This window comes from Lacerta agilis, chromosome 14, assembly GCF_009819535.1.
Source record: "Lacerta agilis isolate rLacAgi1 chromosome 14, rLacAgi1.pri, whole genome shotgun sequence".
NCBI lineage: Eukaryota > Metazoa > Chordata > Lepidosauria > Squamata > Lacertidae > Lacerta > Lacerta agilis.
Genome location: NC_046325.1, coordinates 38087998 through 38115942, shown reverse-complemented (window position 1 = coordinate 38115942; position 27945 = coordinate 38087998). Strand labels below are relative to the sequence as shown.

The 27945-nt window shown below is 46.1% G+C and overlaps 1 protein-coding gene across 1 annotated transcript; it reads left to right on the top strand.

Annotated features, from left to right (window-relative positions):
- The first annotated feature begins 955 nt into the window (after window positions 1–955).
- Window positions 956–24942, top strand: ACBD4 (acyl-CoA binding domain containing 4). The gene is made up of 11 exons (XM_033170439.1): window positions 956–1054; window positions 3710–3848; window positions 7367–7487; window positions 8962–9046; window positions 9719–9839; window positions 13319–13414; window positions 16154–16248; window positions 17427–17526; window positions 22638–22804; window positions 24234–24287; window positions 24692–24942. Exons 2-11 carry the CDS (start codon window positions 3764–3766, stop codon window positions 24800–24802), a joined length of 1035 nt encoding a protein of 344 aa, XP_033026330.1. The 5' UTR covers window positions 956–1054; window positions 3710–3763; the 3' UTR covers window positions 24803–24942.
- Window positions 24943–27945: the final 3003 nt, after the last annotated feature.

Below are 27945 nucleotides of genomic sequence, written 5' to 3'. Positions count from 1 at the left end.
CCAGCCAGATGCACTGACCCCTTGCAATTCTGCATGGGGTGGAGAAAAGGGGGGAGGGAAACGTTTTGCTCTCTGCCCCTCAGGACATGGATATGAGAGCCACACCATGCAGCCCTGTCAATATCTCAAGGGCCGAACAGAGAGAAGAGAAAGCTTGTTTTCTCCTGCTCCAGAAACTCTCAGGACCTGAAGCCGTGGCTTCAAGCTACAAGAAAGGAGATTACGACTCAACTTCAGGAAGAACTTTCTGACAGGAAGAGCTGCTTGACAGTGGGAAGGAATCCCTCGGAAGTGGGTAGATTCTGGTTTCTGGGAGGTTTTTGAGCAGAGGTTGGATGGCCATCTGCCCACAGATGCTTTAGCTGAGATTCCTGCATTGCAGGATTGTCCCCGCTGTGTCCCCACTGTGGAAGGATGCCTTGTGTGTTTATGGAAGACAATCTTACTCGGCTACGAGTGATCACCAAAGAGGAAGAAGATTTTATTCAAGTTGACACCCCTGCAATGGGGTAAATTGGAGTTTGGACTGAAGCAGAATACAAATACAGGCTATCGGTCTGCGTCCTCCTGGCACAATTTAAATCCCTCTGGTCTCAGAATTTAACCCCTGGAGCAAATAAATACAGTACTGTATGAATAACGGCACCGAAAAAGGAATCAGCTTGCTATCTTCGCTTCCGCCCGACGATGGCGATATTGGACAATGAATAGCATCCCATGAATATTTACTAGCCAAGGCCGTTTCCTTCTCCTGCAGACGGCGCTGGCGTACAAACAGGAGATGCTTTTTATACATCACAGCAAAAACACGAGCACAGTATTTCTAAAGCTACAAGGCGGAGGGGCGGCGGAATGGCTGGGCTGCAGCCTATTGGCCGAGGCGCGAAGCGTGGAACGCGATGCAGCGCGGTGGTTGGCTGAGACGCGCTTCACCCTGAACTGGGCGGCCGTGGGCTGGCTTTAGGAGGTCAAAAGTAACAAGCAGCAAAAACCAACAAGCCAGGCGCCGGCAAAGCGCAGCGCCCGGGCAAAGAGCGAAGTTGAGCGGAGCAAGGTGAGTCTGGAAGTGGACTCTTGTGCAAAGGGCGTGGGATCACGGGTGCTGGGGGTTGGCACTGGGGGCAAATGGTCGGATAGGCCTGGGATAGCTCAGTCGGTGGAGCATGAGACTCTTTTATCTCAGGGTCGTGGGTTCGAGTGCTGCGGAGAGGCAGGAGATTCCTGCATTAGGGGGGTTGGACTAGATGAGCCTCAGGGTCCTTTCCAACTCTGCAATTTGATGGTTCTGTGATTTCCCCAAAGGGGCAGAAGGTGCTGTGCTGGGTTTGTGATCAAAGTAGGAAGTTGGCAGTCGGGAGACTGGGCAGGGAAAGGTAAGGGGCAGACACGTTATCATACAAGAGGTGAGTGGGCTCCAAGCCACAAGGGCAAGCAAAAGGATTGCAGTGTCCGGCTGGGTTGCATGGGGAGAATCATAGAATTGTAAGGTTGGAAAGGGACCATTAGCTCAACCCCAAGCAACGCAGGAGTCTTTTGCCCAGGGTGGGGCTCAAACCCACGACCCTGAGATTAAGAGCCCCGTGCTCTACTGACTGAGCTATGCAGGAGAGGAGGATTAATGCTTTGTGCGTTGTGGCAGCAAAAAGCAGGACATGTGAGGGTCACACTTGTGGTAGGTCTCAGCCTTAGCCTGTGTACACATCATATATTTAAAGCGCGTTTCCTCCTCCCCAAGGATCCTGGCAAGTGTAGTTTGTTGAGTGTGCTGGAAGTTGTAGCTCTGAGGTGAGCAAACTACAGTTTCCTTGTTGAGGGTGGGGGGGCAGGATGTGTTTTGAATATGCTTTACATGTGTAGTGTGTTCAACTCAAAGGACTTAGTTGCTTAGAGTGTGGTGCTGATAGGCTGCAAGTTCGATCCCTGTATGGGACAGCTGCATATTCCTGCATTACAGGGGATTGGACTTAGATCAGGCATAGGTGACCTTTGGCCCTCCAGATGTTTTGGACTACAATTCCCATCATCCCTGACCACTGGTCCTGTTAGCTGGGGATCATGGGAGTTGTAGGCCAAAACATCTGGAGGGCCAAAGGTTGCCTATGCCAGACTTAGATGATCCTTCCAACTGTACAATTCTATGGTTCTGTGATTCGATGAATTGGTCAAGGTAGGAGAGCAAGGTGCCCATGTAGCCACTGAGGAAAAATGATGGAAATCATGGACTTTGGACCAGAAGAATGGGAGTTTCTTAACAGAAGAAGGCAGCAAAGTGTATTAGATATAGAGTGCCAGAGTGCTGTTTGCATGGGTAAGGCAAGCAGACGGCATCAGCGTGGCATTGGCGGCAGAAACCAGGTTCTCGGGATGAGATGTGCAGTTTGAAAAGTGCCAGTAAGGTAAGGAGGTGTAGCAGTTGCATGAGAGAGATATACTCCAGGCAGCAGGCTGCCCAGTAGTGGGTCAATGCCACATTGAACAGAAGACACTAAAGGGCACAGTCAAACCTCAGTTGTCGAACATAATCTGTTCCGGAAGCCTGTTCGGCTTCCGAAATGTTCGAGACATGCAAGCGGAAGTCGCGTCAGATGTTCAGTTTCCGAAAAACATTTGAAAACTGGAGCATTTACTTCTGGGTTTTCGGCATTCAGGAGCCGAAACGTTCCAAAACGGAGGTGTTTGGGAGCCGAGGTCTGACTGTATGAGGTAAAAAAAAGGTAAAGGACCCCTGGACTATTAAGTCCAGTCAAAGGCGACTATGGGGTGCAGCACTCGTCTCGCTCTTAGGCTAAGGGAGCCGGCGTTTGTCTGCAGTCAGCTTTCCAGGTCATGTGGCCAGCATGACTAAACCGCTTTTGGTGTAATGGAACACCGTGATGGAAACCAGAGCGCACAGAAACGCCGTTTACCTTCCCGCCGCAGCGGTACCTATTTATCTACTTGCACTGGCATGCTTTTGAACTGCTACATAGGCAGGAGCTGGGACAGAGCAATGGGAGCTCACCCCATCATGGGGATTCGAACCCCCGGCCATCCAATCGGCAAGCCCAAGAGACTCGGTGGTTTAGACCACAACACCGCCTGGTCCCCTATATAATACCAAAGGGTATTACCGGTACCCCTTTGGAGTCTCCCCTTCTGGGATGCCTCTGGGGACCAAGGACCACTTGCAAATGAGAGAGGTAGAGCAATGGCAGGAAAGTGAAGTTCTCCCAGAGTTCTCCAAACTGGGAGAGGAAAGGAAAACTCCCAGTTAGAGCTGGGAGAGTCTGTAATTCTCTTTGGAGGCAGGGATTAAGAGCTGCTTTTGTACAGAGAGAAGATTGTACTTGGGCACTGTTTTTGTACTTTAGATAGGGGATGGCGGGGGGGGGGGTAGGATTTGAAATAACTATTTGGATTACATCCAGAATGTTTAGGCTATACACACACACACACACACACACACACACACACAATATTACAAAGCTGAAAGCTCCAGCTGAAATCTGCCTCGTGTCATAGCACCGCAGCAAAAAAAAGTTGCCGTGTGCCAGCTGGCCAAAAGGTGCAGACACCGGGCGTCATCCTGGCTCCCCGCCATCTTCACTTGGTTGCAAGTGGCGGATTGCCAGGCGCCAACCTGGCGAATCTGGAAGGCTGGATTCATCACCCTTGCACTGTCCCTCTGAGAACTTGAAGCAAATGAATCTCTTTACCTTTCTCCCTCCAGAGCCCTCGGTTTTCCTCAGCACCTCTGCTTTTCTTCCCAAGATTGGCGGTGGCAATGGGGATGAAGGAAGAAGAAGAAGCCGATTACCAGAAGCAGTTTGACGCTGCTGTCCGGGTCATTCAAGGCTTGCCCAAAAACGGTGAGAGCCTATTTGGGGATACTCTCCGGTTACTTGCTGTACCTACTCCACAGACCCCTGACATCAAGTTCTCCAAGTTTGTCTGTACAGCCATAAGAAGACGACAACAACAACAACAATGCATGGCTGTCAAGTCTCCCTTTTTTTGCGGGAAACTCCCTTATTCCAAGCCGTTTCCCGCTGCTATCCCTTATTGTTGTTATCCCTTAAATTTCCCTTATTTCCGGGAAGGAGAGTTGGAGTCCGGGGACTCCTTGGGTCCCTGCATTTCTCAGCCCTGCCTGCCCTCCTGCCTGCCTACCTTACAGGACTGTTGTGGGGATGAAACGAGGACTAGGACCAGGGAGCTCCTTGGAGAAAAAGGTGGAATATAAATACCTAATAACAAACAGACAGACAGATATATAAAGAAGAAGATAAAATAGACGAATGTTTCTCGGCAACAGGTGCTCAGATTAAGCATTGCTGCCCCTAACTGGAGGCAGAGCAGAGCCAACCTGGCCAGAAGCCATCAGTGGTCCTCTCCTCCTGCATGAATTTGCCTAATCCTTTTCTAAAGCCATCCAAGTTGGTGGCCATCGCTGCTCCCTGTGGCAGGGAGTTCCAGAGGTTAACCGTGTGCTGTGTGAATAAGTGCATTCTTTTCTCTGCCCTGATTTCTCTTTCCTGGGAACTGTTTCCTGGTGTAAATTAATTTGTAGCCTGGGGGGGATTACCGTGGCGTGGACTGTCCCTGAGAACCGTAGACTGTCCCCGGGACAGGTGAGGGTGCTGATCCCTTATTTTCAAATCCGAAACTTGACAGCTATGCAACAATGACAGCAACTTTTGAAAACAACAACAACTTTTGAAAACCCCAAAAAGAAACTGGGATTCTCAAGAGCTGGAACTTAAGATTCTTAGTTTGAAGCTTGCATAGTTCCCTTACTGGTGTGTTATACTCTCTGATTCCCTATCCTCACCAAGATGGGTTATATTCCAATTTTCTGTGTTTGAAATTTTAATGTTCTGGAAGCCGCCCAGAGTGGCTGGGGGAAGGACCCCAGTTATATGAGTGGTATATAAATCATTGTTGTTGTTTTTGGGCAGCATATAAATTATTGTTGTTGTTGTCAGATGGGTGGCATATAAATTGTTGTTGTTGTTTGGTGGCATATAAATTATTATTATTATTATTATTATTATTATTGGGTGGCATTTAAATAAATTACTACTACTTACTACCACTGCTACATGCTGCTTAAATGCCAGAACAGTTTCTAAGCAATTTACAAGTATAAAATCAATCCTAGAATCCATACACACAAACTATAACGATTCCATCAAAACGTTTTTAAAAGCCGTATTTAAAATGCACACTACCAAGCCTATTATAAAAACGTAATTAATTGAGCAATTAAAACAGATCAGGAAGTTCAAGCTCAGTCTTTTAATTAATAAATAATAATACAGCCCGCTCTGCCCCGACTCCATCCCTTTTCATGACATTTTGGGGCTACTATCGGGTTTGGCGCTGTGCACGATCATGCGTCATTCGGACGCGCCTAAATCGGGAGTTGCATGTACTGAATTAGAACTTCCTGATCCATCTGATTTAATTTAATTTAATTGATTTGACTGTTTTGGTTTTTAATGGGCATGATTGGTTGTGTGTTTTAAATGTGGGGTTTTAAACGTTTCGATGGAATTGTTTTAGTGTGCAGGGATTTTATAATTAAAAATTATAGTTGTAAGTGTAAGCCACTTATAGAAGCTATTCTGGCATTTTAAGTGGCTTATAAAGAATAATGTGAGATTTATTTTAGGGAGAGGGGTTTGGTTCATCTTCTAATTCCTGGACCCAGCACAGATTCAATAATTAGCAATGGGTCATTAAGAGAAACAAAGGGAGTGGCTCTGTGCCAGAGGACAAATGGGTGGGCCTCTCCTTCCCCTCCCCCCCCAAAAAACTCTTGTTAGTTAGAAAGACAAAAGCTAGAGTTTAGGTCTGTGTGAGAGAGAGCTGGGTAGAAGCAGGCTGCAGGCAGAAGCCACAGAGCAGTGATGGCCAAACTTGGCCCTCCAGCTGTTTTTGGACTACAACTCCCATCATCCCTAGCTAACAGCACCAGTGGTCAGGGATGATGGGAACTGTAGTCCCAAAACAGCTGGAGGGCCAAGTTTGGCCATCACTGCCATAGAAGGAGAGACATTATTATTATTATTATTATTATTATTATTATTATTATTATTATTATTAAATCTATATAACGCCCTATACCCGGCGGTCTCAGGGCAGTTCACAGACTAAAATCAAGATATAAAACGGCAAAATACATAATAAAAATACAAACAACAACCCAATAGCCCCTCCCCTCAACAAAACACATTTTAAAAGGGCATAGGATGTAAATCGGATCAACCAAAGGCCTGTTGCCTAAAGGTGTATAATGAAGGCGCCAGGCAAACATCCCTGGGGAGAGCATTCCACAGATATGGGGAGCCACTGCAGAGAAGGCCTGTTCTCATGTTACCACTCTCCGGAGGAGAGAAGCTCTCAAAGGAGGGCCTCAGAAGATGATCTCATGGTCCGGGTAGGTTCATATGGAAAGAGGTGGTCCATGAGGTTTTGCGGTCCTGAACTGTTTAAGGCTTTATAGGTCAAAACCAGCATTTGATTTCTGCTGGAATCCAAGGCTGCGGTAGAAACAAGATCCTTCAGGGTGTTCATGCTGTGAACCCCTCCATCACAGGCTCAGGTTGTAGGTATGTGTAAATAAATAACCCATATTTAACGTCACCACAGTCTCTGCTGTCCCTCATTCCAAAGAAAGCACAGACCCTCGGTAAGTGCCTGGCCCCCTTGGAATCTCGCCTGCAACAATGGGGCAGGCCGCAGCCACATTAATGTGTAGAATGCAACCCATCTTGACAAGCGTGTAAAATCAAACTGGCCATAGCTGACTATACATGTGGAAAAAGAGACGCACCCCTCATGTTTCTTCTTTTGGCGTACAAGCCCTCTAGGCTGAAAGCCATTGTCATTTCTCGAGATTTCGCATCCTCGGTTTGAAATGTCCCAGAGCAGACCATTTCATAAACTGCAGTCATCTCAGACTAAACAGTGTGTAACCTGCTTTTGTCTCCCAACGTTCTTCCAGAACCGGAAACAGATCAGGTACCTTAATTGTGTGGGCCTCTTGAAAAAATATGTGATAGTACTGCTAACCTACACATTTCAAATTATTTTTCCTGCGGGTATTTCTGAGCCAGTGTGGTGTAGTGGTTAAGAGCGGTGGACTCATAATCTGGTGAACCGGGTTCGCTTCCCCGCTCCTCCACATGCAGCTGCTGGGTGACCTTGGGTTAGTCACACTTCTCTGAAGTCTCAGCCCCACTCACCTTACAGAGTGTTTGTTGTGGGGGAGGAAGGGAAAGGAGAATTTTAGCCGCTTTGAGACTTCTTCGGGTAGTGATAAAGCGGGATATCAAATCCAAACTCTTCTTCTTCTTCATCTGACCTTCCCCACTTTTCTCAGGTTCCTACCGACCATCCTACGAGGAAATGCTACGCTTCTACAGCTACTACAAGCAAGCCACGGTGGGTCGGTGCCAGATCCCCAGGCCGGGGTTTTGGGACCCTATTGGCAGATATAAATGGTAAGAAAGGCCAGGAGCAACATCTCCTTCCAGAACGTAGTGAAGCACTGCCTTTAACGAGGCATCGTTTGAACTTAGCCCCTGATCCTGTTTTCAGCAAATGGACCCAGCCTTGCAATGCTGGTGCAAAGTACTGCCGCTTATCTGATGCGCATGGGGATAAGCTAGTATTGCTCCAACTGCACGAGCAACTGTTGCAATTATGGTCTTAATTTTAGACGCTGGCTTTGATCCATAAAGGCTTACATCTCCCTGTATTTTCCCTGTGCCAAGTTGCAGGCTGGTGATCAAGTACTGCCTGTAAAAGAAAAACAAAACAAAAACACCCCTTATTGCAAGAGATTAAAAACTGTAAGAATGAGAAGCAGGGCTTTCATTGCAGTGGCCCCCTGCTTTTGGAATGCCCTGCCTTTTGTTCTGAGCAGGAGCAAATACTGAGCCGTTTCACTTAAGAACTGCAAGCAGTCATTTGATTTGGTAGCCTCTGTTCTTACAATGGCCATCTGCCAGTTGCTATTTATTAATAAAATAACCATACAGTTATTAAAATAGTGCAGATCACAGAATGTCATTGAATTCCACTCAGTCTTGATCCAGAGTAGGTTCCAATGTACAGTTAGCAGAGTAAAAACTTAAAACATGTTGCAGGATTCCCAAAAAATAGACCAGAGACAATATTTCATCCATCAGAGCTTTTTACTGCAACTGGAGGCAAATGAGCATAATGGTCACAAATCCAATACATTCAGGACTTTCACAGTCCGTAAGAATTCCAGTAGCAGCATATTTAACTTAAACTTACAAGAACATATAATAAGTCTAAACCTGAACAATAAGCATACTGTGTACAGAATACCACACCAGAAGGAAAAGAGAAAGTGAAACTCGGGCTCCTTATGGACTTTTAAACCAGCTTCTCTGAAGGAATAACCCAAACATCACAAACCTTCTGCTTGCTTCTTTTACACAGAGAAGCTTCCAGAACCCTCTTGAATTAATTAGAATAGGGAAGGTCTCTACACATCAGATCAATACTTTCTGCACTAAGAAATGCAAACTGACATAGAATTCTTCGAATCATAGAGCTAGAAGGCACCCTGAGGGTCATCTAGTCCAACCCCCTCCAATGCAGGAATCCTTCACCCAACATGGGGCTTGAACCCACAACCCTGAGATTAAGAGCCTCATGCTCTACCAACTGAGCTATCATGCCGTGTGTGTGTGTGTGTGTGTGTGTGTGTGTGTGTGTGCTGTATGGGACATATGGGAAAGTGAATGTTTAAAATTAATCAAAACGAGAAGTAAAAATACTCTTGAGTTATGCGTAGACTCGCTGAGTAATAGCAAGAATAATTTAAACAGCTGCTAATTCAGAGGACCTGACTTTCAGGCAGGCGTGAACTCTTGGCATCTTTCTTTTCCAAAATTAAGCACCTGTCCCCCAGGTAAGAAGTTACGTTTGGCTTTTCGGCAGGGATGCATGGAATAGCTTGGGGAAGATGACCAAAATGGAAGCCATGGCAGCTTATATCGCAGAGATGAAGAAGGCTGCTCAGAAGGTAGGAAATGGGAAAACCCTCCTCATTCAGGCCTGGTCTGCCTGGTTGGGTCGCCATGGAAACTCCTTACAATGAGATATGAGTAGGCTGCAGCTCAACCCTAACAGCGATTCAACAGCAGAAATGGCAAGGAAGGCACCTCAGGGTTTGGGCTTGAACAAATCTCTGTGGGTAGGGGATTTCTGAGAGCCTTTGGCTCTGGAATGAAGGGAGTTCATTCAGCATGAAGGAACCCAGCGGGTTTTTGAACAGAACCGAAGTTCTGTGTCGTTTTAAAACGTGCCAAATGTTTGTGAGATTCAAAGTGAAACAACAGCTGAGATTCCTGAGAGATGTTTTAAAATGCACAAACCCATCAGGCCTGATTTTTAGACTTCCTGATAAGACATTGGCCGAGTTCTGTTTCGAATCCTCTAAACGCAGCAGCACACTCTCACTGGCAATGTTGTAAAATAAATCCCAAGTGAGAAGGGGTTACATTTACACTTCTGCAAGGAAATTTGCTTGAGAGTCCCTTATGCGGGACTGTCGGTGGTCCTCGATCCGGGGGGAGGGGGGCAGGTTAGGTCCAGACTTCAACATCGCTGCAGCGTCGGGTTCACCCAGGCCGGTCGCTCGATCCCAGGGAAAGTTCTTGTACCACCCGGGATCCTCTCTAGGACTTTCTGGCAGGTGATCAACACCGTGCCGTTGGACGAGTCATCGGAGGACATGTTTGCATACTTCGAACCCCTCTACGAAGTGATACACGATATGCCCAGGCCCCCCGACTCCTTCTTCAAGAAGAAAACAGGTATGTCCATTACAGGTGACAGAGGGGTACTTCCAGCTATTATGATGTGTGCTTCAAGACCACAGTTGTTTTTTAAAAATAAGAATGTGGAAGTCACTTCCCCAGCTCCTCTTGCACACAGCCCCTGCGAGCTTTCCAGGTGCTTTTATCTAATCTGGCCTCCGTAAAGTGTGTCTTTTCTGTAGGGAGCTTGTTCAACACGTTTGAGAGTGGAGCCGGGTGACCTGCTTTCAGGTCACCCCCCAGCCATGCAACTGTAGGAAAAGGGATCAGCTGATTGATCCTTGTCCCTCCCTGAAATTTCTCAAGTGCCAATTTGCATTCATCCGCTGGGAGTGAAGCAGTCCAACCTGCTTGGACCTGCTTAGGGTCTGGGCAGTATAGACAGCCCCCACCCCCGACCCCACCCCAACTTTGCTGCAGGATTTTTGTTGGCAGGGAGAGGCGAAAAAGAAGGCTTGCAATTCAGCACATGGCTGGGTTTCCTTCTTTGAATAACTTCCCTCTCGGCCTTGTTTTTTCGTCCCAAAGATGGGAAGTGTTATAAAAATTAGGTTCAACCCCAGAAGGGAGTCCACGAACCCGGGGGAGAGCCTTAGTAGGGCTCCCCTCCTCTCAAGAGCACTTATGAATAAATAGAGACGATACAAAATCTCCCAAAGCAAGGCGATAGCCCTTTATTAGAAACTGCTGCAGCAGGGTGTCTTGCAAGCAAAAGACCCCGAACAAAGGCTCGCAAGCTCCTATATAGACTTTTGAAATTGCCCCCCTCCAGCTCAAGACCACCCCTCCATACATCAGAATTACATCAAAAATTGGGAGGGTCTGGTAGCAGTGATCTGAGCATCTTGGACCCTGTCCCCATGTCTCCTCTTGCCCTCCACCAAAAACCCATCAAGTGAAACAAAAGATATTTACATTTCCCTATATCCCAGCCAAGTTAATCGCACCTTTTTGTCTGACACTCAGGTATCAGGATGCCAGAGATTATCACTCAGGCAGAGGGCTGCTGAGTAGCTGGTGGGGCAAACCCCCCCCCTTTGTTCCTGAGACAAAGAAATACTTGGTCAGTTGGGAGTCAAAATGGAGTGAGGCCTGTCTTCCTGTGCTGTTTTTCAGACATGTGGCCTTATTTGTTTTGGTATATTAATAACAATTATTATATATAAATAAAATACCTTAAAGTTCTTACAACAGAAGGGCAAAACAGGGAAACTCGGCACAGTGGAAGGGGTTTGGATTGCAGTCTACATGGTGTGAGATGCAAAACAGGAGCTTCCCCATTTCGTTTGCACGTGCAACTCTTCTGTAGAGCACTTTTGACTTCCCCACCCCCATTAAAAAGATCTGGCCCACCTCCCAGCTGTTATCACTCTTCTTACAGTGTAAACAGAAGCCCTGTCGCTGCCTGGGTCATCGGTGGAGATGACAGCGCTGCCACGTTCAAAAAGTGCCCATCAGCGCTCCTTCTCCTATGTTGGTCCAAAGCCGCGGTTTAAAATTTCCCACAATGCCCCAGAGTGGCACTTTATAGCAGGAGCGTTGTGGGAAATTTAAATGGCCGCTTACAAACCCACCGGCTACAGGGAGCTCAAGGCAGCCACCAGCGCCCTGGTCTCTGGGACAATGACAGCTACCCAGGGATTCTGGTATCTGATGGTTTGAACGGATGCCCATTTGTTGGCAGCAAAGCTTGTGCAAGAGAGCTTCCTATTGGAGTGTGCCATAAACATAAGAACCGTCTACCTGCCGTCTACCGCAGGCGGGCCATCTGAGCTAGCGGTTTCATCTAGCCCTAGGTTTCCCAAACTTGGGTCTCCAGCTGCTTTTGGACTACAACTCCCATCATCCCTAGCTATCAGGACCAGTGGTCAGGGATGATGGGAATTGTAGTCCAAAAGCAGCTGGAGTCCCAAGTTTGAGAAACTTTGTGTCTAGCCTCACAGTGGGGGGGGGGGGGAAACAGTCGCTCTTCCTGGCCTTTTTATATGGAGCCTGCCATTTGGTGGTAGATTAAATATTTTAGCTGGATTTGTAGCCTACACCCTCAAATCTGAGTTACGGTTTAGCTGAAAAGCATCCCAGGAATGCTAATCCAGTTTTTATTGAACTTCAGCTCCTTTATCTTAGGGGAAGTTGATCATATTGACTGCAAAGTCCGTTGTAATCAAGATGGTGGGAGAAACAGGCAGATTCCCTTTTTCATGGCCCTCCTGTTCCACCCCCACCCCGGAGGACCTGGCAGCTCCTAGAAAAGGCCCTTGGAAACGACAAGCGTGTGTCCAGACCCACACACTATGGGAGAGAAGTAGTTTTGTGGAATTATCCTGGTTCTTTTGTCAGCGCTTGGGGGTATATATCCCTGGTGAGAGCTTGCCCCTGTTTGTGCAAAAGGTAGGCTAGCCTGACTTGAGCAGGGCCAGGCAAGCTCAAACAATGGCTAAAAGGACAGGCAATATTTCCAAAACTGCATGTGTGTTTGTCACTGCTGGTTGTGCCACGAGAAAGGAATGAATTTAAAGAATCAAAGGCCCCTATGATCTCAAAATGATCTGCGGTGGAGGCTGCTTGCTGTATCTCCAAATGATTCACTATGGCAGTGTTTTTCAACCTTTTTTGGGCAAAGGCACACTTGTTTCATGAAAAAAATCTCGAGGCACACCACCATTAGAAAATGTTTAAAAATTTAACTCTGTGCCTATATTGACTATATATAAAGTAATTTTCCCACGGCACACCAGGCAACATCTCGCGGCACACTAGTGTGCCACGGAACAGTGGTTGAAAAACACTGCACTACGGCCATTTGATCCTTTAAACTGGGGGGGGGGTGTGTGTATCTGTGGACCTCCAGAACTTCCCGGACTACAGCTCCCGATATTCCCGACCATTGCCCATGTTGGCTGGGGCCGATGGGAGTTGAGTTCGAGACCACCTCGAAGGCCACAGGTTCACCACCACTGCTGTAAACGGCTTTAATTCAAGGGTGGGTAGGTCTGCTGTATCAAGGTATTGTGACTCGTTCAGTCACAAACAAAAATCTCCTGTCCTGGCTGGGGTGGAAGCAGCTTACCCTGGAGAGTAACTCATTCAGAAATGCAGAGGTCGTCTCCTCTGATGTCAGATGTTTCTTAGGGTCTGGATCTTAACCTAATCCATCCTACCCCATAGGTCATTTTGACAGGTGGTTGTGGTTGGTGTTAGGTGACCCTACTTCAATGGAAATAATTGGGTGGACACTCTATAAGCGATCTTTCATGGTCATCACCTTAAAAATCTTGAGATGGCCTTGGGAATTTCTGAGGTCAGAAAACAGGGGAGCTGTTATTTGTGTTGTAACCAGCGAACTTTAAGGTGTTGATGCTCATGTGTTTAAATGAAAAGACGGCATCAAAGGTCTTTTAAAAGGCCACAGAGGTTCATAGGAGATAACCCAGACCTTATGGGCGGATTTGATGAACATTCCCTTCTCTTTGTAGTGAAAACGGGCTCAGAGTCTGCCCCGCTCCACAATGGCTCTTTAAGGGGACTAGCTGAGAACATCCCACCCGAACACGGAGAGTGCAATCAAACAGGCAAGATTTACAGATATTCTAGAAAAATGCCTATCATGATGACAGGTGGGGTGTGTGCAGAGGAAGGGCTTTAATCCTGCAGCAGTTCCATGCAAGGTACCATGCAGGTGGCGCTGTGGTCTAAACCAATGAACCTAGGGCTTGCCGATTGGAAGGTCGGCAGTTCGGATCCCCGCGACAGGGTGAGCTCCCGTTGCGCGGTCCCTGCTCCTGCCAACCTAGCAGTTCGAAAGCACGTCAAAGTGCAAGTAGATAAATAGGTACCGCTCCGGCGGGAAGGCAAACGGCGTTTCCGTGTGCTGCTCTGGTTTCGCCAGAAGCGGCTTAGTCATGCTGGCCACATGACCCGGAAGCTGTACGCCGGCTCCCTTGGCCAGTAAAGCGAGATGAGCGCCGCAACCCCAGAGTTGGGCACGACCGGACCTAATGGTCAGGGGTCCCTTTACCTTTACCATGCATCTTTATGAACTCTGAACAGATTGCAGGATCCCTGTAAGCGATGGCCAAGCTGTGCAGTGTCAGAGCTAGTGGACAGGGTTTGCAGTAACCTCGGTTGTCCCCAAAGCACCCCCACTTTATAATTCACTCCTATAGGGAAAATTTATCCGTGGATATGGAAGCTAATAAAAGATGCACTCAGGCACAACATTGGAGGTGAGAACTAACCTGCTCCCTGCTGTTCATGGTACCAGCCATCAAGAATTACGCCTGCTCCTTTTGGTTCAAGGGTATTGTGTTCCCTGGTCACATTAGAGTGGGACAGATTGTTGGGGACTAATTTACTTAGGAAGGAGAGGTTGTCTTTTTTATTATTATTGTGGGTGTATTTCGACATAACCTGCGGCGGTGGTAAGGATGTCTACGTGCATATTTGTAGCTCTGCTTTAAGAAAAAGAAAGAAAAGAAACCCAGGTGTCTAGAGACGCAGTGTCGGTTAAACCAGTTTTAAAATCAGTTTAGGGTTCAAGTATGGACAGAGTCCAAGCTGGTTAACATTCCCACTTTGAGCAACAAGTGGTTGATTTGGGAGTGGGAGCCCCCAACATCCTTCCTCCCCCAACATGATATGCCAAAATCCAGCATCTACCGGTAAGTCAGGGTTTCTCCAGCTGTTATTCCCATCATCCTTCAACACTGGTCTTTCTAGCTAGGGATGATGGTGACTGGGAGTAGCCGCCGAGACCACATAACACTGGTCCTGAAAGACCTTCATTAGCTTCCAGTACGTTTCCAAACACAATTCAAAGTGTTGGTGCTGACCTTTAAAGCCCTAAACGGCCTCGGCCCAATATACCCGAAGGAGCGTCTCCACCCCCATCGTTCAGCCCAGACACTGAGGTCCAGCTCCGAATGCCTTCTGGCGGTTCCCTTCCTGCAAGAAGTTAGTTTACAGGGAAGCAGGCAGAGGGTCTTCTTAGTAGTGGTGCCCGCCCTGTGGAACACCCACCCACCATATGTTGAGGAAATAAACAACTATCTGACTTTTAGAAGATATATGAAGGCAGCCCAGTTTAGGGAAGTTTTTAATGTTTGATGTTTTCTCGTCTTTTTTAATATTCTGTTGGGAGCCACCCAGAGTGGCTGGGGAAACCCAGCCAGATGGGCGGGGTATAAATGATAAATCATCATTATCATAGAGACCCAAGTATGGAAAACCCTGATCTAAGTTTTGGTGCCATTTCCTTGGTTCACTGAAGCATAGCTTGATTTTTTAGCCTTCATGAGCTGCGCATAGCCTAAGCCAGTGTTTTTCAACCACTGTTCCGCGGCACACTAGTGTGCCGTGAGATGTTGCCTGGTGTGCCGTGGGAAAAATTGAAAAATTCAAGAGAATTACTTTATATATAGTCAATATAGGCACAGAGTTAAATTTTTTAACATTTTCTAATGGTGGTGTGCCTCGTGATTTTTTTCATGAAACAAGTGTGCCTTTGCCCAAAAAAAGTTGAAAAACACTGGCCTAAGCAGTGGAATCAAAGCAAAGCTCTTTGTCCTTCTCTTTTGCACATCAGATGAAATGTTGAATCCGAGTTACTACGCAGCCCAGATCTAAAACCTTCTGAAACAGTGTTGCAGAAGATACCCAGTTCATTTTGTGTGTGTGTGTGTGTGTGTGTGTGTGTGTGTGTGTAAAACCCCCTATATCATTAAAGAAATATGAAGCACCTTGTTTTTGCATTCAGCATGCATTTGGGAATGTGATCAGAATATGCACACCTGGCTTTTTTATCTATATCATGGGTCAGATATTGAGAACAAAGGACGGAGGCTCCCGAGCCACACTCTTTTCACATCTGGACATTGACCGGGAAGATTAGACACACCAAGAGGACAATAAATTTAAAAAAGAATGGATTAACTTTATAGAATATATGAAGGAGTGCTGTAAACACTTAAAAATGTTAGCTGGATTGGATTAGCACTTGTAATATAATTTGATAAAAGGTATTAAAAAAGAGATTTAATAGGTTGGATAAAAGTATTTAGATGCAGAAAAGAGAAGAGATAATTATTGAAAACTGGGGAGAGGAGTGGGGGGGGAGTCCAGGGGTTGGAAGAACCCCTATAAAGAATACTGAATTTATTTTTGGATTAATGCAAATAATAATGTATGTAAAAATTCCTGTGTGTGTGTGTGTGTAAACATCTGGACATTCAGGTACTGCAATATATGGCGGCTTGCACAAACTCCTATCTGTGCTTCTGTTTCTGAGCCATAACTTTTATCTTGCTGGCCAGGACATGCAGACAAAGAAATCAAGAGCAGCCATATGCCCAGCGATTCGGAGAGCGAGGTGTTCTGTGACAGCCTGGAACATGTGGAGCCCGATCAGGTGATAATGACTAATGAGGTGGGAGGTAATTGTGAAGTTAACTGCGAGCCTTCTCCTTGCTTTTTGATAGATCTGATCTAGATTTTCTTTTGCTACGAACATGCTCCTGTTAATTAATTATATTTATTTAATAAATATTTTTATTAAATAAATCATACCCTGCCTGGTTGTAAAAAAACAACAACAACCCAACCTCAAAGCAGTTTACCAAAGTTAAAACAGTAAAATCAAGAAGAATTTACAACACTCTCTCTTTTTTTATATTTTAAGTTGTATGTTTCAAAATAAACATACAACTTAAAATACTAAAAAGAAAGGGGGGGGAGAGAGAGAGTTTCATCTCCTTATGGAGAATTTCTAATCCATGAAGATTTGGGCAATCGTGTTTTAAGATGAGCTTTGAATGTGCTGAGCTGCTAAATCAAACCAGAGCCGTTTTGAAGGAAGTAGCTAATTTTTTTAAAAAATGAATTTATGGTAAAATTTGCACACACACACAAAAAACTTTTCTAAAACATACTGATTTAGGCAAAGTTTGCAGACTTGGGAATATTGATAAGACTGAAACAAAACTTACTCAAGTCCAGCAACAACAACAATTTTATTATTCATACCTGGCCCATCTGGCTTTGTGTAAATAGCTTGGTGGGTTAACTCGCACATTAATTCACTTAAAGAAGGTCAAATTTGCAAATTTATTATTAGAAATGACACAGAACAAGAGACAAAGCAATACTTTCCATTAGTCTTAAAATAATAGAACATGAAGCATCATCTTAACATCTGACCTTTGGTGTACTTTCCTAGCGAAGAATGAAATGGCTTGCATTTGCCAACCCTGTTAGGAAACAGGAGCAGCCCTGCCCACTGAGCCTTTTTGCCTTGCCGTAATTCAAGTCACAACAGCTCTAAAACTCCATTATGACATCCAGCTCAGAGCTATTACTAGAAGCAGTCCCTCGGGGCACAATCCTTCCATCTCCCCAGGGAACCCTGGGAACTGTAGTTCTGCGGAAGGCTGGCTTGATAATTCTGTTACAGTGAACAATCAGCACCTCCACTGTCCCAAGATCCGTTGGAGGAAGCCATGACGGTTAAAGTGGAACGGAGCCAGGAAAGAAGAAGAGTAGTCTAGGCATGCCCAAACGATTTCAATCCCTCTCTCGTTTCCCCTACAGGTTAGGAGGCTATCAGCCGTGCAAAACAATATTCAGAGTGGAGAGAAGACTGGATATAAGACCTCAGCATCTTCAACCAGGGAAGGGAAACCCAACAAAGGTGGTATAGATGTGAAACTAACCTTTTGACTTAAAAACACACAGGGGGAGACAGATCTGATGCAGGTCCTTGACTAATGTAGCTTGCTTCTTCTTCTTCTTCTTCTTCTTCTTTGGCAATCAGTCGTAACTGAGTAAGATTGTCTCCCATAAACATGGTTTTAACAGTGGGTGCGTAAGTGACTGTGGAGGCCAATTCTGGATCCACACGTCCTTCCACGGTGGGGAAACAGGTTTCCGGGTGGGAGTTGATCACGGCCTTCCTCTTAGCTCATTCCTCCCTTTTGTGCTGAGTTTGAGTGTCTTCAAAGCCCATGACACCTTTGGTAAAGGCTGATCTCCAACTGGAGCGCTCGCAGGCCAGTGTTTCCCAGTTGTCGGTGTTTATACTACATTTTTTTAGATTTTACTTGAGACAGTCTCTGAACCTCTCTTGTCATGGGGTAGGCAAACTGAGGCCCGAGGGGCCAGATCCAGCCCAATCGCCTTCTAAATCCGGCCGGCGGACAGTCTGGGAATCAGCATGTTTTTACATGAATAGAATGTGTCCTTTTATTTAAAATGCATCTCTGGGTTATTTGTGGGGCATAGGAATTCATTCATTTATTTATTTTTCAAAATACAGTCCTGCCCCCCCCCAACAAGGTCTGAGGGACAGTGGACTGGCCCCCTGCTGAAAACGTTTTCTGGCCCCTGTTGACCACCAGCATTCGCTTTCCTTTTTAAGTTTGGAATAGAGTAGTTCCTTTGGAAGACGATAATCAGGCATCCGCACAACATGACCAGTCCAACGAAGCTGATGTTGAAGAATCATTGCAGCTTGCACTGTTGGCAAGGAAAGGCCATTTGCTGATCTGCGAGTGCAAACAAGCCCCAGTGTAATTAATTCAGTATGACCCTGAAATAAGTCTGTGAGGCAATGTCCCAGGTCTCGTGGAAAGGAGTTTTTGCTAGGAAGAAACGGCAGATGTGCCAGGAAAGTCGGGGCTGTACAATTGCCACCGTAACAGAAACAAACCTTTCGAGAGAAAGGTGAGCAGTGGGAGCAGAAGGCAGGAATGGGGGCATCTCCGTCTCTGAGCAGGAGGGCATTTTAGGGTTCTGTGCAGGAGGGCATTTTAGGGTTCTGCGACTAGCATGAGTTTGGCCAAACTGCGGGAGGCAGTGAAAGATAGGCGTGCCTGGCGTGCTCTGGTCCATGGGGTCATGAAGAGTCGGACACGACTGAACAACAACAACAAAAACTGTTTTAACAACTTTAATCCATTTGTCTCCTACCATGATCCAAATCCTGGTCACACGCATCTTGGGTCTTCTATTGGCCCAGGAGGGAAGCCTCCATTTTGTGTGGGTAGAGGATAGACTTGACCTGGATTGTGACAAAGGGTTAAAGCCACCTCACCCAGTGTTGTGCTTCCAATGGAGGCCAGCCCCTTCCCCCCCCCCCATGGCAATTTTGTTAAAAATAGTTCTATTGAGATTCCAAAAACGTAACCGCAATAACAAACACAACTGAAAACGCCAGTCACTCAACAGGTTACGGAGTTGGTTGTATGTGGAGCCCACGTAATAGCAAACGAAATGTTATGGACACTCGCAAGCCACTTAAGATGCAATTGAATATCCACACCAGTTGGGGCCTGGCCATAGTCTCATTACCGTAGGTCTAGCTAATAAAAAGGAACAAGAGTCACGTCGAATTTGCCATGTTTTGATACGCTTCCCGTGTTACATTAGGGCTGTTTCTTGGTAAAGGAAAACAAACCCACAAGGGCCACTCACATGCTAAATGCCATATAAAGTGACAATTTATCTGGCATTTTAAAATGGAAAACAAAAAATGCCTGTAGTGACAAAAGGAACTATCTCCAAAATGGTGACAGGCATGCACGTGGTGTGGAGGGATCAAAGAGCTGTTCTAGGCCATTTACCACCTTGGGACAACGTGGTACAGTCAAACCTCAGTTGTTGAACGTAATCAGTTCCAGAAGCCTGTTCGGCTTCTGAAACATTCGACAACTGAAGCGCGGCTTCTGATTGGTCGCAGAAGCTTCCTGCACTCAAGCGGAAGCTTCCAAAAAACATTCGAAAATTGGAGCATTTACTTCCAGGTTTTTGGCGTTTGGGAGCCGAAACGTTCCAAAACAGAGCCGTTCAGGAACTGAGGTTTAACTGTACCACCCTTAAAAAAATAACCTCTGAAGGAAATCTCCTTGGAGTGCTTGTATGCCTCTCTAAATGGGCCATCTTGGAGGTGCTTCTCCACGTTGCAAATGGCTGGATCTAGAGAGGTTGATGCCCACCCAGGAGCCAAGATTTGCTGCCCACGATAAAATTGCTTAAGACAGGCAGCATGGACTCTAGCCTCGCCTCACGATCTTTTTTCTGAGAGCGCTGAAATATCCTGTGTGCTTTCCCATCCACCCCCTCCATAGCAACTCTCTACTATCTTGAAATATTCTTCTCATCTGCTCAGAGGTTAATTAGTAACATACCTGTGAAGATAGGGCTGCATAGCATGGATGGGTCATATGTCTTGCCTCCCACCGATTCCCCAATCCCTCTTCTCCTTCTGTGTTCCTCACTGAAGTCTGGCCTAACTTTTCCAGTGGGGTTTCGTGCTGCCTTGCATGGGCCCTTTTCGCCCAGCCTTTGCATATGCTCATGAAAGATGGTGTCTTGTTTACAGAAACAAGAATTAAGGGAGAGCGGCAAGGGGTGCCAGCCTGACACCATTCACTATTGTGTCTATGATGAGACAATCCTTGATGCCCCCGATGAAAAATGAAGAAACTCTCCAGGAGATCTGGGGCAATGGAGAAAACCTCCTGACCTTGATGAGTGGTCTCTGAGAAAGCAAATGTGCAAGCTAAGCACACACAGACTGCTTCCTGCACTAACTGGTAGTGACTCTCCAGGGATGCTCTCAGAGATTCTTTTAACTAGAGGCAGAAGGGACCAAACCTGAAATCTTCTGCATGCAACTGTTTCCAAGCACAATTCAAAGTGTTGGTGCTGACCTTTAAAGCCCTAAACCAGGCATAGGCAAACTCGGCCCCCAATATGTTTTGAGACTACATTTCCCATCATCCCTGATCACTGGTCCTGTTAGCTATGGATGATGGGAGTTGTAGTCCCAAAACATCTGGAGGGCCGAGTTTGCCTATGCCTGCCCTAAACGGCCTCGGCCCAGTATACCTGAAGGAGCATCTCCACACCCATCGTTCAGCCCCGACACTGAGGTCCAGCTCCGAGGGCCTTCTGGCGGTTCCCTCACTGCGAGAAGTGAGGTTACAGGGAACCAGGCGGAGGGCCTTCTCGGTGGTGGCGCCCGCCCTGTGGAACGCCCTCCCACCAGATGTCAAGGAAATAAAAAACTACCTGACTTTTACAAGACATCTGAAGGCAGCCCTAAAGTTTTTAATGCTGGATGTTGTATCATGGTTTTAATATTCTGTTGGGGAAACCCAGCCAGATGGGTGGGGTATAAATAGTATATTTATTTATTTATTTATTTATTTATTTTTACTTGGCTTATCCCAAACATTAGGGACTGTGGACAAGAGCTTTTTTAAATCAAAAGGAGCCATTTCCAGGCAGGCTTGAGCTCCACCACCTCTCGTTTTAGAAACTAAGACTTGATTGTCATCAGTTCTGATGCAATGGAAAGCCCTGGTTATGCTTTATATTACATAAAATTAATTATATATATATATATGAGAAAAGGGAAGCCCTGGTGGCATGCAGACGAGGGGAGTGACTCTGATAAAAGAAAAAGGCTACAATCAAGTGGATGCCCCCCAATAATCTCCTCATGTCCCTTCTTCTAATCAAGACACCACAACCATTAACATAAGGAGAGCCAGTGGCCCATCTCACAAGTGGCCTTCCAGATGCTCATGAGAAACTTGCAAGCAGGACCAGAGCACTTAAGCAATTCCTGATCCATAAGAGGACTTAATCCTTTCCCCCAACACCACCACCCACGCACACATGGAGATCTGGAATGGGTGTGACTTCTGAGGCCTGGGAGCTCTCGCTTTAGAAATCAACTCCTGCTTCTAGGATTATATTTGAGCGCCGCTGCCTTTTAAGGTTCCGCCCCTTTAAGTCACACCTCTTTTTTTTAATGTGTTTTTATTAAAGATTTTCTTGATCTACAAAAGTATGTGCAATGTCTCTCTCTCGTACTTTTTTCCCATGTAACATTTTTACAAATCAGTTTCATTTGTCGAGACAATAGGAAGAAAAGGGAGAAAGAGGTGGGGAGGGGAGATGGGGGGGTCAGGTGACGATGTTTCTATTTTACTATATGTAGGGTTTGGTGTCAGCGTTGCTTGTGCAGGTTCTCTGCTGTTCGCTTGTGTTCCTCTGGTGGTGAGAGAGGTTGGGGTTGGCCTAGGCAGGGTGTGGTTGTTCGTTTGTGGTTGGCTGTGGTGGTCTTTGTTTTCATGTGTGAGTGGGGTGGGTGGGTGTTTTGGATCAGGTTAGCTATACTGATCTTTATGCTGCTGGTGGATTTTTGCCATTGTCTTGTTGGCCTGTGTGTGTGTGATAAAGGGGAGCCATACTGGGGTGAAGGTGTCTTCTTCTATTTGTCCCTGTGTCAGTTTCAGTTTATTGGTTAATTTTTCTAGTACAGTTGTACCTCTGGTTGCGAACGTGATCCGTTCCGGAGCCCCGTTCGCAACATGAGCAACACGTAACATGAAGCGCTGAATCTGCGCATGTGCACGATGCGATTTGGCACTTCTGCGCATGCGCAAAACGCCGAACCCGGAAGTAACCCATTCCGGTACTTCCGAGTCCGCCACGTTCGTAACCTGTGCCGAACGCAACCCGCAGCTATCGTAACCCGAGGTATGACTGTAAGGCTGTTTCCCATACTGTTTGGTACCATTGGCCCATGCTTACTCCTGACAGGTCTCTCCAGTGTCTGGTTATGATGTTTCTGGATGCTGAAAGTACCGGGTAGGTGGGTTATGAGTTCTTTGTGGTGTAAGTGGGCATTATTGTCTTGCAAGTATTAGAAATCACCCCAGAATTGGCCTTACTAAACATCTTCCAAGTCATTTCACTTCTGACCTCTGTCTCCCGTGTCCCACGTTACAGTTCCACAAGCCATCCCTACCGGCGAGAGGGGTCCCGGCAACAGTGCGGGTGCCGTGATCCAGCAAGACGTCGACCTGCAGGTGATAAGCGCCATTCAGGCTTTGCAGGAGGACATGAAGAAAGTGATGGAGAGACTCAGCTACCTGGAATCCCAGACAGCTTTGCAGGCACGTTGCCTGTTCTGATGGGGAGACACGCTCATTTCTTTTACAAATAAATGCATTGATTTTTCAGCGCAGTTGGGGGGGGGGAGAGATATTTCTGAGATATTTCAAAGCATTGTGGATGCATTGTATAAAAACTTACCAGTCCCTAGCTCTCATCGGGCAGCGCACCTTCCTGCACATCTGGGAACAAGGAACTTCCTGAAACCAAAATCTCCTTTGCCAATACAAGGATTTCTGTGCATTATTATCCTTAGGAGAAATTCTCCTCTGTGCTGTGCTGGCATCCGAGGTACATCTGTCAAGGACACAAGACAGGCTGCAGCTAGACTCTGAAACCTCCTTCCCTTGTCCCCTCACTGATAATCTTTGGCCAATAGGATCAATAACTGCTAATGATTCTCTCTTTATTAGCAGCTGACTGGCCGCTTTTTGAAACTTCAAAAAGCCCCCCTAGTGGAGAAGATATGGGCTCTTTTGTTAATGGAGAAAATTTCTTGTACTCAGTTAGAGCCAATAAGAAGAGTTAAATTTTTCAGTGCCAGGAGACAAGAGTTTTATTTATCCATTCTGGATTTTATGGTTTGCGGCCTGTATCTGTTTAACTTCATTGTGCAGCTGTTCAGTGATTATGGCCTTAACTGTGTTCCACACAAATTCTTTGGGACGGTGTTAGCTGTGGCACTGTCCAGAGGTGTTCAGCTGTGGGGTTGTTGTTTTTTGACAGATTACATTGCATTTTTGCTTGTCTCTTTTCTTGGAGGGTGCAGTATAATCTTGTTGCTTTGCTGTTATCATTCTTGTAATGATTCTGTCCAGTGCTTGTTTTCTATTTAAAAAAAATGTTTAGGGGGTACTCTCATTTTCCTACTCAAATTGAAATACTCTTCTACCCCTCAATGAGGCCAAACTTAGATTCATAAAATGTTTAGGGGTATGCGTCCTCTTAAAAAAAAAAAAAAAAAGCACTGATCCTGTCAACCTTTTGTACAGCCACGTGTGTGTGTGTGTGTGTGTGTGTGTGTCCCCTTCAGCCCTACTGAAATACGAGACAGCATAGTATAACAAAAGGAGGAGGAAACATTAGGAAAATATTTCCATAAGAAACTGAAAAGACTAGTGGAAAATTAGAAAACAGTTCAGAAAACCCCCCACAGAAGCTCACAATGCAATGTATCCATTCACACACGCCCCCCCTTTTTTTGGTAAAATAAAAATGGATAATAATCCTGAGAAAGAACGGCGAGATTAATGGTAGGCAGCACGAGTTATGAAACTTTGTGCAAAACTGCCAAGGATCCTTTTATTTTTCGTTAAAAAAATATTTACACAATACTCTTTTTGGCCTTAGAAAACCCCTGTAATTAAAAGATCATAGATTGGGAAAGTGCACAGGCTCCTAGGTGCTCATCGTGATTTTTCTACCTTTCAGGGCCACACGTCGATGCTGAAACCTTGTTGGCCAACCTCCTTGCACAACGGAAAGGTATGTGGCAAGTATTCTTAAGTGCTGTCCCTGCCTTTTATCACTTTGATGAAACCAGGCATCTAAGTGGGTTGGATTAATTAAAAAACAAAACCAAACCAGAAACACGGGAAATACAGTAATCACAAAGAAGAGTGTGCCTCTGGGCATGTGTAAAATGCTTTTTTCTGACCACCCTAAATAGCAGCCCACCTGCCCGGATCTGGGTTGATTTCTCCCATTCATTAACCAATTCAAACTTGCATTCTCGCCTAACTGGTTAACTGGAATAATGAAAACCAATTAGAGAAAGCAGGACTCCTTATTGCGTGCTGGGAAGCAGTAGCAGGTGCCATTCCGCCCGCAGTGCTTTCCTTTCAATCCAGTCCAGGATTTTACCCCCACCCTCTTCTCTCCTTCCCCAGGAACCGCCAGGTTGGCCTGAACAGCTGTCTCCTCGCACCTGGTTTTTCCTGCTGGCTTGGCCTTTCATCATCCAATGGCTGCACTGGTATTTTCAGAGGCAGAAGAGGTGAATTGCACAAAAGACAACAAACCCCCTTGGAAAAACCAAAGGAGTCCTGGCACTTTTGAACTCTGAAGATTTGACGCTTGCCAACTTCCGCAGCCTACCAGGGATGGGCACATCTTGGTTTTTTTTGCCTAAGCCCAATGCTGCAATCTTGGGGTGCGGGTGGGTGGTCAGTGGATGATGGGGGGGGGAGATATTTAATCAAATTTGGGTGGTGCTAAATAAAGGAAGTGAGGTCGGGAGTGTGTATGTGGGGGGGTCATCTCTGCAAAAAGAAACGTATGAGGGTCACGGGGCTCGTTCAGTCGCACGCAAGGAGAAACCGAGGCTGGCGCCGACAGTTCGAGCAGGCGACACACATCAAACAACACAGCACAATCCAAGACTTCGCAAGGCTCTGAACTGTGGGGTTTGTGGCAGGGGGCAGGCAGGGATTTGTGTTAACTAATCCAAGGGGTGGGCCTTTTTTGCCACAATTCCCTTACCTGGAGAGGAGGGGGTGGATCTTTTGAACTCAGGGTACCTGAAGCATTCCCAGCTGAGGGAAATAGTTGAATGCTAATAAAAGAAACTGCAGCCCTCTTCTCCTTTCTCTCGGTTCAAAAGGCGTGGATTCCACCCCCCCTCCAAAAATTTTTTGCTTTTGTGCCCCTTGTGCCGCTGTCCCGCCTTTCTATTCTCAACCAAGTGAGATCATAAAAAGGAACACTCTGGTAAGGGCCGTGCATTGTCTGTCCTGCCACCTGGAAATAAAATTTGAGGCTATCACTGCCAGGGTCCCACAATCTGTTCCAGAAACTGGAGTCTGGCCTTTGACCGTGACTGGAATCAACCCATATATCTGCAGAGCTAGTCAAAAATATGGTGGAAGGTGGAGGCCGTGTTGGGCAATGACTGGCCTCACTTTCCGACGGGATCTACCCTATCCAAAGAGCCGGATTCTTTGCCGCAACATTTTTCCTGTGGCAGGGAGTTCCAGAGCTCAGCTTTCTTCAAGTTAAACACAGACATTTGCCCTGGGGGCATTGTGACTCTGCAGAATTTGCTGAGCTCAAGGCTCTAAATGGAGGAGACCTTTTCCAATTTTCTCCTCCCACGCTTATATGCCTCTCAAAGTACGGTATATTATTTTTTTTACTCATCTCCCGTGATTTCTTCACCCATTCTCCTTTCATCCTCAACTTGTACCTTATTACGCCTCCCTCCCCAAAAAGCCTACGTTTCTTTCCTCCTTAAGTCCTTTTATGTTCACTTCTTCCTCCTATAACAGCTTTCGCCTCGTTGTCTTCCTTTCTATTCCCGGTTTGTTTTAAGTAACGATTAATCTTGTATCTATTCTTATTATATATTAACTTTTCGTCTCTTCCTAATTCCCTTCAACACCTTTCCCCTCAGAGGAAGGAAGCCTTCCTTCCGGCCTCCTCAACGAACATCTCCATCTCCCAGCCACCTTTAACCAGTATGCAAGGAATTTTTTGGCTCTGGCATTGGTCCAAGCAAAAGGCTAGCGAGCAGGACAGACAAGCAAGGGGGCAACAGGCACTGAGGCCCGACTGAAAGTGGCCCAAGGCCCACTGGTGGGTCCTGATCCACTGCGTGAGAAACACCACGCTGAGAATCGCCGCCCGCCTGTGTGCTTTTGGAGCAATAGGTGTGGCCTCCATAAAAATATAAAGAGCCGGCTTGCTGGAGCACATCAAAGGCCCGAGGAGCCCAGTGCGCTGTCTCCAAGAGTGGGCAGCAAGAAACTCACAAGCCTGGCATGGGTAGAGGCTGCTGCCCCCGTCCCTTGCCAATGAATATTTCAAAAACTGCATAATACCACACTAATACACACACACACACACACCCCTGCCACTTTGAGGACAGTTGTTCATAAACTGGGATATAAATGGGAAAGTAACTTTAAAAATAAATGAAATATCAAAAGAAAACCGGGGGGGGGGGGGGGGAGAAGGTGCCGGGACTTATCATGACAAGGACGTCCTTAATCCTCAACGTTCACAGATTATACTTTGTGTGAATGCTTATAATTGGCCCCAACAAACTAATCAACTAAATAGGTGACATTATCTTGAGTTCAATAGCATATTCAAGGCAGGCAAAAAGAGTCAGGGTGCTGAGCTGGGCCTGTGAGAGCTACAGCCTGGGAACAATTCTGAGGGGCAGACCTCCAACATTTCCCCAATGAAAATAGGGATGTCCTATTTAATAAAAATTAATATGAATAATAATGTAATATATCTGTACCCTATCCATCTGGCTAGGTTGCCCCAGCCACTCTGGGTGGCTTCCAACATATATAAAAACATACCGTAATAAAACATGGAATTTTTTTTAAAAAAAACCTTTCCTATACAGGGCTGCCTTCAGGTATCTTCTAAAGGTTGTAGATTTAAAAAAAAATAAAAAATAAAAAAAATTCTTCCAGTAGCACCTTAGAGACCAACTAAGTTTGTTCTTGTTATGAGCTTTCGTGTGCATGCACACAAAGCTCATACCAAGAAAAAAACTTAGTTGGTCTCTAAGGTGCTACTGGAATAATTTTTTTTATTTTTTATTTTGTTTTGACTATGGCAGACCAACACGGCTACCTACCTGTAACTGGTTGTAGATTTACTTATCTACTGGGCTCAGGAGCTGCCTAACTCCATACTCTCCAACATTTCTCCAATGAAAATAGGGACGTCATAAGGACAAGCGGGATATTCCGGGATCAAATCAGAAACCGGGATGGCATCTGTAAATCTGGGGCTGTCCCTGGAAAATAGAGACACTTATTCCAGGATCAAATCAGAAACCGGGATGGCATCTGTAAATCTGGGGCTGTCCCTGGAAAATAGAGACACTTGGAGGGCCTGAGAGAGGCCTGGAGAGTCACATTTCAGAGACTTCAGGAAAAGATGAAACACACAGAAAAACATTAAGGAGCGGAATATCTTTTATTCCTGTTTCAGCATTCCATGCGAGACCTCGCTTCAAGGAACCATCAGCACAGCAGAAGGATCCAGGTATCCAAAACCATAAAGGGATCTGGAATTTTTCACCCTCTCCCATGACGCAACAAGTCCATAGGCTGAATCCCACTTCTGCACATGGGTTGCTGTCACTGGACATGCATGTATGAACCTAACAGATCAAGGTTGC

Excerpts from the sequence above, each read along its gene's own strand:
- ACBD4 (XM_033170439.1), top strand. The coding sequence starts at position 3,764 with ATGGGGATGAAGGAAGAAGAAGAAGCCGATTACCAGAAGCAGTTTGAC. Across the intron at positions 7,488-8,961 it reads CCTATTGGCAGATATAAATG|GGATGCATGGAATAGCTTGG; the intron begins GTAAGAAAGGCC and ends GCTTTTCGGCAG. Across the intron at positions 9,840-13,318 it reads CTTCTTCAAGAAGAAAACAG|TGAAAACGGGCTCAGAGTCT; the intron begins GTATGTCCATTA and ends TTCTCTTTGTAG.